The sequence below is a fragment of the Lytechinus variegatus genome, chromosome 7 (genome assembly GCF_018143015.1).
Source record: "Lytechinus variegatus isolate NC3 chromosome 7, Lvar_3.0, whole genome shotgun sequence".
Lineage (NCBI taxonomy): Eukaryota > Metazoa > Echinodermata > Echinoidea > Temnopleuroida > Toxopneustidae > Lytechinus > Lytechinus variegatus.
Window position 1 is genome coordinate 10,408,154 of NC_054746.1, and position 15,448 is coordinate 10,423,601.

The 15,448-nt window shown below is 34.6% G+C and overlaps 1 protein-coding gene across 4 annotated transcripts in view; it reads right to left on the reverse strand.

Annotated features, from left to right (window-relative positions):
- The window catches only part of LOC121418419 (fermitin family homolog 2-like), an 81,019-nt gene that overhangs the window by 22,892 nt on the left and 42,679 nt on the right, over window positions 1–15,448 (reverse strand). For all 4 annotated transcript variants that reach the window (XM_041612269.1, XM_041612267.1, XM_041612266.1 and 1 more), the window contains one exon: window positions 3,198–3,435. In XM_041612269.1, the coding sequence (XP_041468203.1) occupies window positions 3,198–3,435 (238 nt within the window). The remainder of the gene's footprint in view (window positions 1–3,197; window positions 3,436–15,448) is intronic.

A 15,448-nucleotide genomic window follows, 5' to 3' on the forward strand; every position in this document is an offset into this window, starting at 1 on the left:
GTTGTTTTGATATGCAACAAAATATAACAGAGTGTGACTCACTACCGTGCTTTCGACTTTTGGGCTGATCAAAATTCCTTGATTTTTCCCTCATTTGAGGTACTTTTTATCAAATTTCCTGATTTTTATCTGACTAGAAAAAAGTAAAAATTTTCCCTGATTTCCCTGATGGGCAGGGAAACCTGTGTATTAAAGAGATTATGTTTTAAATGAAGGGGAATATAAGAAACAGGCCTAATCAATTATTTTTAGAATGTCAGTTGTTCAATCCAATCCAATTGAACAAAACGACAAGGCTAGAGATAATGTCTTCAAGTGACTGCTTTCATAATGGTTTGATTACAGCTGAAATGCTGATGCGTTTTGATAAGTCATTTATCTATAGTTATCGCGCTGCACCCTTATAAGGAAAATGTGTGACTGGTAGTAATTAAATTTTCAAAATGCCTATACCACAGTATTAATGGAAGCCATATTGATACTGAGATAGTATTCATTCATTGTTTAACCAGTACAGTAGTCTCTTTCAGACTCAGATATGGGAGCCTCGTCAATCTGGCGCTGCATAGCGGCTGCCAGGCCCACGATCAATTGGGCAAAGCAAATTTTCTGAGTAAGTCATTTCATCTCTATTTCGAACACTAAAATATGGATTTTCATTTTCTTTTTTTCAACCATTTAAGGTTCTTAATAATCTAATTCTATAAAGCATATCTCAAATACATACAAGCAATTTATTCCCACATTAAACCTCCGCCCTCTTCAAAGTGCTACAACTGTTAAAAGGCATGCAACAGCACCCATTACCAGTTGTTGTTTGCCATTCATTGTTGGCTATGGAATTCAAATTCATGACTTCAATCCCATTTCTTTAAATATATACAAATTAAATTCCTGGATTTCTCAGCAACCACTGAAAGAACTACTATACAAACAAATTAGTTCAAATTTTCAAACTATCAATCAACCTACATGTATTTCACTTCCTGAAAGACAAAACTATTAAAATACATAGCATAGAAAGAGAAAAGTGCAACAGGGCATATTCATAGAAAACTGTGAACCAAAATCTTGTTCACTTGTTCACTTTATCAAAATACATGTAGCTGTCATATTGAGATGCTAAGACCACAAATATTAGCAGTACAATCTTTTCTCCAACCATTTAGAAAGGAGTGACAGGTAGGTGACCTACACCTAGTTCTGAAGGAATGTCTTTGAATAGATGGAAGACATTTGATCTTGGCAGTAGGGCAGTCAAGGTGCTTCTTTAGAAGACACGTAAATCATTCACAATTAGGGAGGTCGTGACCCTATTCAATAGCTCTCTACCTCCTGCCTTTCGAGAAACATTCTTTCTTCTTCCATTGGCCCATCAATCGCAGCCTACAAACGTCCCATCTCTGGTTGCAAATCCCTTCTAGTATACTAGTAGTAGGCCTATATGCCGTAAAATTTTGGGCAAGTAATAAACTTCTAAGCATTTTCTGGGAAATCCAAAAATTAAAAATGACACAATTATTGAATGTACATGTAACAAATTTCAATGTTCATGCATTTTAAAGAGTTATTGGACACATTATGTAGCTAATTTTTTTCCACTCCCACTCCGCACTACCATAAATAGTCCACATTGTAAAAAGTGTGTGAACAAATAAGGTCTTATCTTCCTTGATTTTTCTTTACTAGACTTAGTCCAGGACCCCAGGCTCACTGCATTATTGTAAAATTTTTGTTTCAAAACAAATTTGAAGATTCCAGGAAATACCACTGAATTATTTAAGGTTTGGGATTCATTTTCAGGTTTTTTCCATTTTCTTTTTAGCTGTGGAAACACCGATACATGCAGAACTAGCTTACCTGGTAAAGTATGTCATGGGGATCCTTTCATACAGTGTTTCATTAGTCTCTTTCACTTACAACTTTTGTGAGCTACTGAAATTCTTTATATCTGGGAACCGTTTCATAAAGGACTTGCAACTACTGTAACTTTGCCATAATGTCAACTACCATGGTAACAGGGCTCAGCAGCCAATCAAAATCAAGGTTTCCATGGTAGTTGCCATAATGGCAAAGTTACAACAGTTGCAAGTGCTTTATGGAACGGGCCCCCTGATAATGATGTAATTTTGAAATGAATCACATATTGGTAAGAACGCTGGGTATGATTTAATTTTGAGCAAGGTTAAGAACAATGCAGTATATTACAGTAACAAGGTGGGAGCCAAAGGTGCTTCAGGTTTGCAAAAGCACCTTGTTAAATTCAAACTTTGAACGTTGTAAATTCCAAAGTTTCCAAGGTAATCATCATTAAGTACCAGGCAGCCAAGATATATAATAAAGTGGCCATTAAATAAAAGCAATATCTGCATTCATCAATCAATTGAAAATGACATCAAAGACACAGACAAGTTCTGGATCCTGTAGCATAAATCTTAGTGATTAATCCTGAGGTTATTTCTATGATTGATTGTATTGATAATTGTGTATGATCAATCGTAAAATCAGCCCAACTATTAATCGATAATCTTTATGACATGGAGGGCCCTGGTGTGAGATTGAGTTGTGGACCTGTCCCAAAGTAATTGGGAAATGTTGATTATAATGTGCCTATTAAAGAATATACACTATTCTGTAAGATTTTTTTCAGGGCCCTGTCTTACAAAGAGTTGCAATTGATAACTATGGACGGCCAGCAATGTCAACATGTATTATGCATGTTTGTTCAAAATATTTTCTAGCTATGATGTATATTCATGAATTGTTTTCTTTAAAAAATTACTGTGCTTCTCTTTGTTTACAAAGGACACCGATGGATTTCTATAGAGTTATGATTGATTGGATCAATCATAACTCTTTGTAAGACGGGCCCCAGATATTGAAAGAAGGTTGATGTTAGTCACATGCTATGCACATAAATGCGTGTATGGGACTACACATAAGGTTTAGTCCAAACAATTAACTATTCTGCTATGTTTTGTCATGTGCATTTTCAATGTGAGTACATCTGAAGAGTACTCTATTATGCAACAGTCACAAGGGCGAAACCGACTCCAGACCAACCGAATCTATTGCATTATTACCAATGACATACCATAGGCCGGTCTGGAGTCGGTTTCATTGGTGTGACAGTTGTTTTAACATAACAATGTTTTTCTACAGATCTTCCTTTGAATGATCCCTTTAAGCACACATACCTGTAGAGCAGCAAACAGCATCATTTCTTCGTGCGTGCATTCGATTTCTTCCCGGAGGATTGCCCATTTAGCTTGTTCGTAGATTTGGTTGATCCTGACGGCATCCTCTTTGATGTGTTTGATGTCCGAGCTGTTGGGCTGAGGAAGATCGTAGAATACGTAGTACTTGAAGCGCAGCATCACTGTATCGTTCTCCCTCACATCCTGCTCCATCAATGACCTGTTTGAATCGAGCCATCTGATAATGGAAACAAGAAGACATAAATATAATATTAAGCCACTTGATAATAAAAACATTTTCAAAAATTCAGAAATTTCAATATTAAACAGAGGTCCTTTCAATTTCTGAATTAAAAAAAATACTTTTTGTGTTATGAAGTATTCCATATATATAATATCAGCCACTTTATAAAAAAATATTATTGAGAATTAACAAATCATGGGAACCTGTTATAAAGCAGGGTCGGATCCAGGGTTGAGGGGGGGTTCTAGTAATGTTAAAAAATTCTGCCATTAAAAAAAAAGAATATCAAAGTGGAGGTGTTTCTAATGTCAAAGAATGTTAGTTTCCAGATGTGAAGTGAATGTAATGGGTGCACTGTCCCATTAATCAAGCTTCTTTAGACGCACCCTTATCATTAAAAATTATCTATTTACAAAATAATTGTTATTCATTTATGATTTGTATATACATTCAAACCGTATATTTATTGATTTACAAAAGATGGAATAAAACGAACTGAATTGAATTGAATATTCAAGCTACCATTAAACGTGAAGAATGAAACTGTATACAAATGCAGTAAAAATTGACCTAAAGGCATGGGAATTTCCAAGAATGGACCATTTTAGAAAAATAAGGGCTTAACAATAGCTCTGATTGATCGACCCAACCCAAATTCAGAACCCCTTTCAGAAATATATTATAGTTATACAGTGTAGAATGTTTGTCATTATTATAGATTTTAAAAGAGCTAGGCAACCATTCGAACCAGTTTCCATTACAATAGTGGTATTAAAAGTATTATCATTATTGAAGTTCTAAATATAAAACAAGGCTCAATCTCTTGTTGAAAACTAATTTGTCTGCTGCAAGACAGTAGGCCTATGCAAGAACTCAATTTTTTATACCAATGTTTTGAATAATTATGAACATAAATTTATTTTTATTAGTTATGAATGTTATTTGTGTGATAGTCCTTGTAAGAAAGTGAAATTCCATGATGAAATGTCTACAAGAACACCATCAGGTCTAATAAAATGTGCAGGCTTGTAGCTGTAACACTGCACTCTGATCTATGTGAAATATGCATTATCAAATGAATTATTACTCTAGTATCTTAGATAAACGTACATCTGTACTTGAACTTTGGACCTCCAACATGATTCTATCATTTGTACAGAGAATACAGAGTTGGCAACTATGAGCCTGTGTACACTATGCAGGCCTGTAAAGTCCCATGTTTTATCATTTTCTAATTTGTAAAAACTCTGTGTTGTTCTGTCTTCTTAACATCAAATCATGTGTTCTTCAGTAACATGTACCGTACAAAACATATCAAATAGAAATATTCTTTGCAAAAAAAGAAGCATGTACTCTAGGATGCAGATGAACCTTATGAAACACATACTGAACATTGCAAATATTTTAACCATTTGATGTTCCCTCCGCTACAAAGTAAAGACAGTACATATGTTTGATATCATTTTATTCATCTATTAATTTAGTATGCCATATACATATAACTGTATTATGTATTCTATCATTTACTGATTCATATATTTTCTGGGTGACCCAACCCTACAAGCATACTGCTTCCATGAGCATCCCATTCTCCTAATATGTGTATATAAAACGAATTGTATTTTGCATTCATTTTAAAGTATGATTCATCATTTGTATAATGTCTCATTTCTATATTTTGTAATGTTTGTATATTCTTGATTTTGCATGTTTTTAATGGAAAATAAATGAATTCAATTCAATAATTTGGATCTATGCAGGATACATATATTACAAAGAGATCACGACTCCCGACCATTCTCTCAAATTTGACCTTTGTACTCCCTCTCCTTATCACATACCTGACATACCATCATTGACCAGTCCCATCTCATTGACTCATTTCTGACCTATTTCCAAATTACATCTCCCGCGCTCTCTCTCTCATGTTCAAACACAATAAAAATCACTGCATGTCATAGCATAGGAAATACATAAGGGGCAACGCGCGATTTCGGCTGCATCAAGGCATAAATATCCCCAACTATTTCGCAAATGGAATGCTTTGGGGTGACAATCGTTAAGAGTCACCCCAAAACCTGTTACAAGCAATGTTCAAGAATATTCAGAGAATCATTATTCAATTTACAGCTGAAATGCTGAATGATACATATGCATTTTATACTAATAATTGCTTTTTGCAGAAAAAGGAGCCCTTATAATGAAAGTAATTATAGTCTGCAAAATTCATAAATCGGGCTGAAGTGAAAGAAAGAAAAAGCTCCTAAAAATAAAAATTCTTTCCAACCCTGGTATAACTGTAATAAATAAAAACAATAAATTTTGTGACAGATCATTTATTAATCAATCTTGGGTCTAAATCTTGATTCCAACAAGAATATAGTAATGAATCAGCTTCCAAGTGAACCTGAATGCATGCCTACATGTAAAGCAACCTAAAGTCGACCCCCATAAGTCGCGAATCATCGCTGAAGTCAAAGTAGTTTTTCACACCAGATGTGATTTACATCTTCTCAGTTGAACTTTGGCTAACAGATCAAACAGATTTCTGTGGTCCCAAATGATTTGAATTAAATATACTAGGTAGATTCACCTAATTCACAAAACACTGACAAGATGACAATTTCATACGTTTCTTTGGAGAGTTTTGAGGTAAATTTTCAGGCAGTCTACCTAACCTCTTTCATGAAAAAGAAAGACGGTAATGGGGATGTTCACTTGCATGCAGTTGTACTCCGTTCTCACTACCTTCCTAAATCTAGTTTACTGGAAACTAGTTTTACGTGCAGTGAGAACGGTCAGAGAAATCTTGGAAGGGATCTTCCAAACCGGTTCAGAGAACCACCTCGCGATGTAATTTTGAAGAACGCTTTGCCTCGTTAAACTGGCTTAAGCATAAGTAAGGACACAACCGCATTTCGGAAGCAATCTTCCCACAATTTGAGCGTGCTACTCCACACGACAGGTGTAGAATGCCTAGGCTGCAGTTTTGAATTTCGTGTGACAACGTGTCACCACATTGAGAGTGTTTCCATAGCAACAAGATCGCTTTACGTGAAGTGATTTTGAAAACCGCTTTCATGTGATCAAGTAGGAATGCCATCTTCCAAATTGGTTTCCTGAATCGGTTTCCAGTAAACTAGTTTTAGAAAGCGTATTTTTAATGGGAACTGTGTCTAGCATGGAAGATAAGGAACACATGTGAATCCCGATGATGTAATTATCATTCTGCTGCTAAATGTAGCTCTACTTTCCTACAGACAAGTCTTGTTCATTCAAACGCAAAGCTCATGCAAAGCTTTGATGACTGGTAGCCTCAAATTGTAATTATTCTCTTCAAATGTCATATAATTTTCATGAAACTTCTTCTGTTCTGCAGTTGAATTTCAATCTTATGTTTTTATTGGACCTGGCTTTAAACTACAGGGTTATTCCTTTTTTTTATTGCTTGTGTTTAAAACCATATTCTTGCTTGAATTCAAGTTCGGTGTAAGTACTGGTGTTGGTAGAGGTGTTGATGCTGGTGTTGAAATCTCAAATTAAGACTATCTGCACTATAGAATTTCAACATCTAATTTCAATTTGTCATCCAAATTACTTACACTCCTCTAAACTACACTAACACCAAAAGGTCAACACTAAACTGATAAACTCCACCCATTTGCGAATAAAGCCATTTCATGCTCCAGATATAATTGCACTGCAAAGAGAAGAGAATTTAATGGCCCCTGGATAAAATTTGGGAGACAGCAGATGACAAAAATGATTTGTGAGTTTTCATCCCATTTACAGTTTGACTGCACTGAAGCCGAATAATAAACTTGAAATTGACAAAACAAGCAAAGCTTTCTCCAGAATCAACAACTGATTACATTGGCTTCTCTCTCATAAAAGTTGATAATTTTTTCCTTTAAACCACTGAATGTAAACTTGTTGACATTACGGTATATCAGATCAAAAATCAATGTAAAAGGAAAACTCTAAATGTCCCAGATTTTAATTTTATTTTCACCACCATGATTCACCTGTTGCATCTAAACTTATTTGTAAATAAAATTCTATGTAGGTCTATGTAGGGGTGTTTTCATGTGGGTAATCAAGCTTGGATGACCAACATTGGGAAAACAATTGCGAGAATGCAGATAGGCCTACTACAAAAGTGGTTAAAGTGCACAGGGGAAATGTCATGTCTTTAGCGTTTTCATTCTGGAATTCAAATAATATAGGCCTATTTATTAAAGATATTAACCTCCATTTAATCTATTCTTCTAAAATACAGCTTTGAAAAGTGCATAATAGGATGAAGAAATTAAATTGAATCCTTGAAACAGCTGTACAGGAGTCTAATGTCTTGTCTCCTAAATATAAACAAACAGCTGTCTAGCAGAGCCTAGCCAGCAGGCAAAGCACATGTGTGATGTCTCCATAAACAACCCAGAAGGCAGTGATGATGACTCCGAAAAATAGACATATAAATAGATGTATACCTAAGGGTGAAAGGTCATTTCAATGCCTTGATGTCCTGAACATTCCATATTCCCTTTCTATGATATTTTAATTTTGAAACTCACGATTCATCTTTATTTGTAATGTATCAATCACCACTCTAGTAGTGATGAATATTAGGTTACTTTAAAATGAGGGCAAGGATTATCTTTTTTATTTTTCCAAATGAAAATTAACCTCGTGAAGTTTCTGTCAGGGTTATACTTATAATGAAGTGTAATGTAAAGAAGTTTTAATAGCTTTATACTTTATAGCCATGTCTGATTTCTTCATAAAACAGAATCACATAATGACAAAAGTAATACATTTTTATACCATATAAGATAAAAAAAAGTACTGGTATGTTTCTGTATTCTTAGCAAAGCACTCGATTGTGGAAACTCTCATATACAGTAAATGTAGTTGTAAAATACCAAAGAGAAAGACAATCCTGTTAGAGAAGACAGTATCCAAAAGCAACAGGAATCCTTATAAAGTCCAAATTTTTGAAAGGAGATGATATATCCACATTTAGCTCAATGTGGTTTTCTAGCATCTTCAATCAATCAAGCACTTAAAACCTGACAATATAAAAATTGAACTTCAACCCCTGTCCAACCACAGGCCCCCACTGTCTCAAATCTTGATACCAATCCAAATTTGTTATGTGTATTTGCTACAGTCATACCAATGAAACCTGATTCCAGATCGATCAGAGTTGATACATTATTTCAAATAGCATATCATTGGCCGATTGATATCCATTTCACTGGTGTGACTTGAGCTTCAGGATAACATGACATCTTCCATCTGTAAAACAAACCACATTGCTTTAAGTAAATATAATCTCGACTCAAAAGCCCTAGCATGAGTGTACATTCATCACAATGTAATATTTACACATTGCTTCACTGCAGACATGCTTTCATTTCTATTCTACACAGCTTATATAAACAATTATACAGACAAAACCATGTTCCACACAAACACGTCTTTGTTATATCCAGTATTATGAGTAAGGAATACTGTACAAAGTCCATTGGCATTCATGAAGATATCTAAAAAGAAAAATCTATTCAAATATCTGAATAACAGAAATAGAAAAAGATGCTGTGTGTATAGTTAGTCATAGTCTAAAAAAAATATTTGTAAAAATAAATCTGAAAAAGATCCATATCATTTGCAGAATTGAGGTTTATATTTAGTAGGTGTAATAAGCATGCCACCCCACTGAAACCTCAACATACCTGAACAGTCCACCATGACTAGCCCCTGCCTTCTCTTTCTACACTATTTTTCTATATTGCCAATGAATTGAAACATCCCTTTACTAACAAAATGTAACAATAAATTTTTCTCTTCATAATTATTTATCTATATACCAGGAAAAAAATCACTTGGGGGCTCAGGGTGATTTTGCCCCCAAACTACTCAAAAGTTATAAAAATGTTGCATATCATTTTTCTTATTATCGTCATCCGAACCGTCGTATCAGTCAATTTTGGTCAAAGAATCGATTCTGATTTTTTTACAGAAAATGAAAGTACAAGTCCTCTCTATTCATAACTAAATTTTCAAGCAGCAATTTACTCTATTTTCGGAGATATGAGAGGATTTTCACTGCGATGCCATGTACAAAGTTTTAATAAAAGGCGCAAATCCCATTGGAAACGTGTACTGTAACAAAACGATAAGACGTTTTGACTGACCGCGATTTAAATGCGCACGGTCAACCAAATCGTATCAGCACTGGATATTGCATTGACTTTGCACATGAAAAGCGATAGAACGTTTTGACTGATCGCGCGCATTGAAATCGCGGTCAGTCAAAACGCATCGCTTTTCCCTATGGCCTTTTGTACAGGGAAAATCTGAGTCGCTCAAACGAAATTACAAGCATGTAGCTCTTTTGCCGCATTTTCTCAGATCCTTACTTCAGTGCGAAAATAAAGATTCCAACATGAAGCAATTTTCTTGGTCCTTCCAACCATGTAATTTTCAAGCAAGTGTGAAAATTAAAGTAAACTTTGAAGTTGATTTTCTCTGAAATGGGTTTGCACCGTCGTATGTGTGGTACGATGGTTTGGATGACTGCCGAAGATATTATCATCATGATTATTATCAATTATAATATTAATCTGTTTTCTCTGCATACATTCTGTACACATTATAAACTAGCGGTACCCTAATTGAACCCCAAGTCAAAGTTATTCATGAACTCTTGATAAGGGTTTCCCATCATCACCTGACAACCACCACCATCACGTCAGATCTTCATCAATATTTCCTGACTCTTTGCACCCCTGCACTCCAGGCTACGTCATTAAAGACGCCTCCTTGCCTGCGATCAACTCCTATTTTTCATTCCCCCGGAAATCATAATACCTATTGTTAATTTCCAGTCTACCGTTGCTTCATGGTTTGGGGGCAGCTGTCAAAATCAATGGGTATTCGTCTGAAATAAGCAATCAATGGTGTCAGAGTTCAAGAAAAAGATTAAAATAGGACGTCTAAAAATAAAAAGAAAATTGAAGAAATTTTTTCAGATTATTCCTTTTAGTTTTCTTGGAAATATAATAATCTGAAATTGTATGATACAATACAGTATTTTTCTGTTCATGAAAAGAATAATCCAGTTACCACGATGGAAAGTCCCTACAGAGAATATAGAAATTTGTTACTCTTGCTTTTGTTCACGCTGCAGCGGTTATCTGTGATAAAGTATTTCAAAGAATCTTCCATTCCAGGCACCATTTATATCACCTGAGTGATAGTCTAGTGGCTCAGACCTTCCTTGACACCTCTAATCACCAAGTGAGTCTTGCATTAAAAGTCAGAGTCGTTTTATGCAATGAGAATGAACAATAAAAAAAATACAACATATTTTACGAATCAAAAATTCATCAAACTTACAAAAAGCAACTGTTGTAGGCAACTAAGATTGATGATGGTTGATTTATTAACAGCAAATTTGTCTCCAAATTCTGTCATTCGTAAGGGACAAGTGTGTGAAACACAGCCCTTAATTCAAACCATCAAGTTCCACGCACTGCATCACTGACATGTGGGACACAATCAGAAGACCAGATGATATAGCACTAAACCAATTAAAACATTAGTAAGAAAGGTATCATCCTTTGTTGCACCATGATGACTTTTTATATCGCAGTCACACCGACGAAACTGACTTCAGACCGACCAAATCTATTATGTTATGACCAATGGCATTCCATCGTTTGCTTTGGAGGCGGTTTCGTCGGTGTGACTGCAGCATTATACCTCCACTCCAGAGAACATCCACCGGATCTAATCTAATTAATACATCCATGCTCTCATAATCAAAGTCACTTACAAACCTGGGAGAATCCCAACCCACGCAGGTACAGCATCATTCCCCAACCCTGGGAGCAACATAGGAGGTACCCTTGGCTCCCAGACGTCTCACAATATTTAATAACATTATGAGAAGGAAAGAAAGAGTCTCTGAGAAAATAACTAATTTAGATATATCACCTGGGGTAAACCATACTCTTATATCAAATTATAACTGAAATAGATCTATTCACTTCCCAAGGCAGTAACATTATTTTATTAAGTCGATCCTACAACATATATCAATTCCACCCTCGCCCAAATGCAATTCAAATGAATGATGAATTATAAGAATTGTTTTTAAAAAAGTTAAAACCAAATTTGATCATTAATTTGAATGTCCATTATGCTACAAAGAAAATAAAAGAAATCAATCACTGTCTGTGACTGAAAAGTTGATTGTTCAACTTAATGTGATTTGAAAGAAAATTTAATTTAAATGTGAGACTTGTTTTATTTCATTTTGATATTGCACTTAAAAAATATGAAAGGATGTAGTGATTGGTTCTGTACGAGGGGAAAAGGTTTCAGTGTGCAACTTTTTAAAATATATTTTAGACTTTACATTAATAGTTGTGGGGGGGGAATGTATTTTTTAAACATGATTAAGTTCAGGATATAAATGGGCATCCTGTTAGAAAAAAACGGACTTGTTTACAGCGTTGCCTTGGATCTACCAGTCCCTAATACTTGACCAAGATGAATTCCTTCGCCATCACTCTACCATTTCTTTACACACTTCATTCTCATCAACTTTGATCTTGACTATCAATTTCAATCAAAGCAACTCCTTTCCTCGGGGTTCTTATTAAGACAGTAATGCCACTTCAAACAGTACAGCTGAGAAGACGTGGATGAACATGTAACTTTAAAGATACATTCCAGTAGTGGTGACAACTTAAAAATGAATTTGTACAGAATCCAATAAATGACATCCCAAGTGTATGTATGTGTGATATAAAAAAATATGTGCCAATAGATTCTGGAAGATATTATTTAACTGATGAGAACCTAGAAAAATAAGCATGAAATTGCAGCCTGATGTCGGGGCTTTTCTGAGCAATGATCATATTCTGTCTTATCTGCGTTGGCGATCTTAAGTATGATCTTCAGCTTAAAATTTCATGCTTTCACAAAGTTTGGTTTATGTAATTATACCAGGGGCCCGTTTCATAAAGAGTTACAACTGTTGTAACTTTGCCATTATGGCAACTACCATGGTAACCTTGATTTGGATAGGCTGTTGAGCCCTGTTACCATGGTAGTTGCCATTATCATTTATTATTTTTCTCATTTCTTTCATGGATTTTTGCAAAACATTCATTGATGTGCTTATAGAATTTCTCTGCTTTTAATTAAAAAAAAACTTTACATCACAGTGGACTTCCTATTTAAACTAGCATACATGAAAAAAAATAATGAAACAAATGTGAAAAGAAAGTAGAAAATACTTTAAAAGATAACAAATTTAAAATTTAAAAAAAGAAAAAAAGTCTTTTAATAAGAAAGTATAAAGTACATGTATGTAGTTCAACTACTTAAAGGATGAAACTAAAAGTAAATGTGAAGACAACAATAAATCAACAAATAACCTTGATTCATCATCATGCTATCATGTATTAGTTCTGTTGCAGGATAGAAAGTGGGATTTTTAAACATTTGATAGATTTTTAAAAAAAATCACAATACAGACTGTGAAGTGGATAATGACTGATCTCATCAAACTTGCAGAATATTAAACCGAAAGTTTGAATTTGAATTAACCAAATATGGGAATGATGATGATCCATTTGCTACATTTTATGACATCTTTTCATCATCACTCATCATTATAGTTAGGCCAGTTTCTTTTTATTTTTTGAATTATTACAGTACTGTCCATATGCCAATTTCCATCAACCTTTTAACACTGTCTCGTTTAAATTTAACTAAGGAAACTTGAGGAATTATTTCCCAAATTGCTATAATCATATACTTACAATTACAATAAGAAGTATGTTCATATCTCAGTAAGATATAGGATTGCACATCACACATGCTTGTTTCTTGGGTAAAAAAAATCATTACCTGCTGATTAAGCTTTGCAAAGTAAAAATGGCAATAATAATAGACATTTTCTTTGAGATTTATTTTCTCAAAAAATTACAATGTTAAAGATTGTAATTATTCTTCAAGTTAGTACCACAAAGGACACAGACGTTAAGAGGTGCTCAGAAGGTTACAAGACTTTAAATTAATCCAAAAACACCAAAGCAAAGGCCTATTAATCATCATCCTCTTTTGTATTATAATACAAGATATTTGCAAGAAAAAAATTGGCCTACATGTAGCCCTAAAAATATTTAAATGCAAGGACCAAGATTAAGTAAAACTGAATCTCCTTTGCTATCTCCCATTCTATGCATCTGCTGCAATCCTCCCTTGAACACCACATTGGTTTCCCTGAATTCCTAAATTCACCAATGCTGCATGTGTATATATACCATTCACATAGCTCCACTCTTGAAGTTTGTGAGGAGGAGGAGGAGCTGATGATAGACCTACATGGTGGAATGACAAGAATCCATGACATGAGATAGTTAATAAGCATCGCTGTGACAATAATAAAAAAAAAACAGATACCCAGGCAGCCTCGTAATTATCCCCATCAATGTCTTTTTCTACAACACAGTAGCCAAGGATGCCCTGGATCAAGTTTGTATGTTTTCTCATATCGTATGTTGTGATGATGATGGCACGTCTCTCACCTCGTGGGGGTTGTAACATAAAGGGATACGAATGATATATTTGGAATCAGTTGTAACTTTTTGTACATGTATTGTCATAGACGTACAGTTGCGTTTAATCGTAGGCTACAAATGATTGTATCTGTTTATGTAACAGGGTCCCGGTCTGTCAATTTATCTGAGAGACTGGTAAATACATAACATTCCTGTCTTTCATGACAGGGGAGACTGTCGCTGTAAACTGGGAACCAAACAGTATCCATCGACGTTTAGCAATCATCGCCAAAACTGACTAATCTCACAACTTTGGTGCAATATGATACTTTGGAAAACAATATCTGTAATGTGACAGACAGTACTGAAAAATATGGCAACATAGCAAACAAAGCTCACTCCCCCAAATAAAGAAAAAAAATTATGTACAAATGTATTAAATTACAGAAATTCAGAATTCAGGCCTGTGAGGAACGCAATAAAACCTAAATTTCAAACCTAGATCAAGTTATTCTCAAGCAAAATATCCAGCTGGCAAGAAGAGAATACGCACGTAATTTCCAATGTTGTGCTTTGTAGCTTGTAGGATTTCGATGAATTGTCAATTTCATTTTTAGCTTTGGCTGTGGTTTTTTTCAATATACAGTTTTGAAGTCCACATCAAACTTAAATATAAAATCTGTAATTGGAGAACAAAAAAAAGCTCTACAGTTCATCTATAATAGTAAAATGGCCTGCCATACTTGCACAGGGTTCATAAAAGCATTGTTATTTAACTGGTCTGTATAATTAAATTCTGCCATGAACTTACAAATTTTGTATGCAAATGATGTGTGTGTTCAGCCTCCTAATGGACAACAACTCATTAATCAAACGGCCTGCACTTCTAATAGACATTATAGGCGTAGGTAATTACACAAGATGGTTTTAATTGGTTTTGTGAACAAGCAGAGATTGCATTGGACGAGAGTACTAAGAGCTTTGTTGTTGAATTCTCTATTAAGAGTGTCGTTCATCCAGATGATTGGTAATGGATCTCGACCTAGGTCTAATAAGTCAAGTAAGAATAAGAATGAGCTTGACACACAATATGAAATTATGAATTTTACAACATGTAGAGAAAACATTGATGAGTGCTTCACAGAAACCAGTCATTCCCTGTCTTATGAAATTAGGAATAAGACCTGTGTGTAAACATTTTGGGTTTTTCCATGCAGTTAAATGTTTTGTACTTTTTAATTGTCAATGTACATGCAGTTTCAAATTTATATTAAAAACTTTTCTATATTTTCATCAGAACTCCTTCGTGTGCTTCGAGAAGAATAAGGAATTGAGTTGGGGAGCACTCCTTTTAAACATGTAATTGTGTGGGTTTTTTTATATATTACATGTATAGGCCTATATATGATTTCTCCTCCTAATCTTCCTTC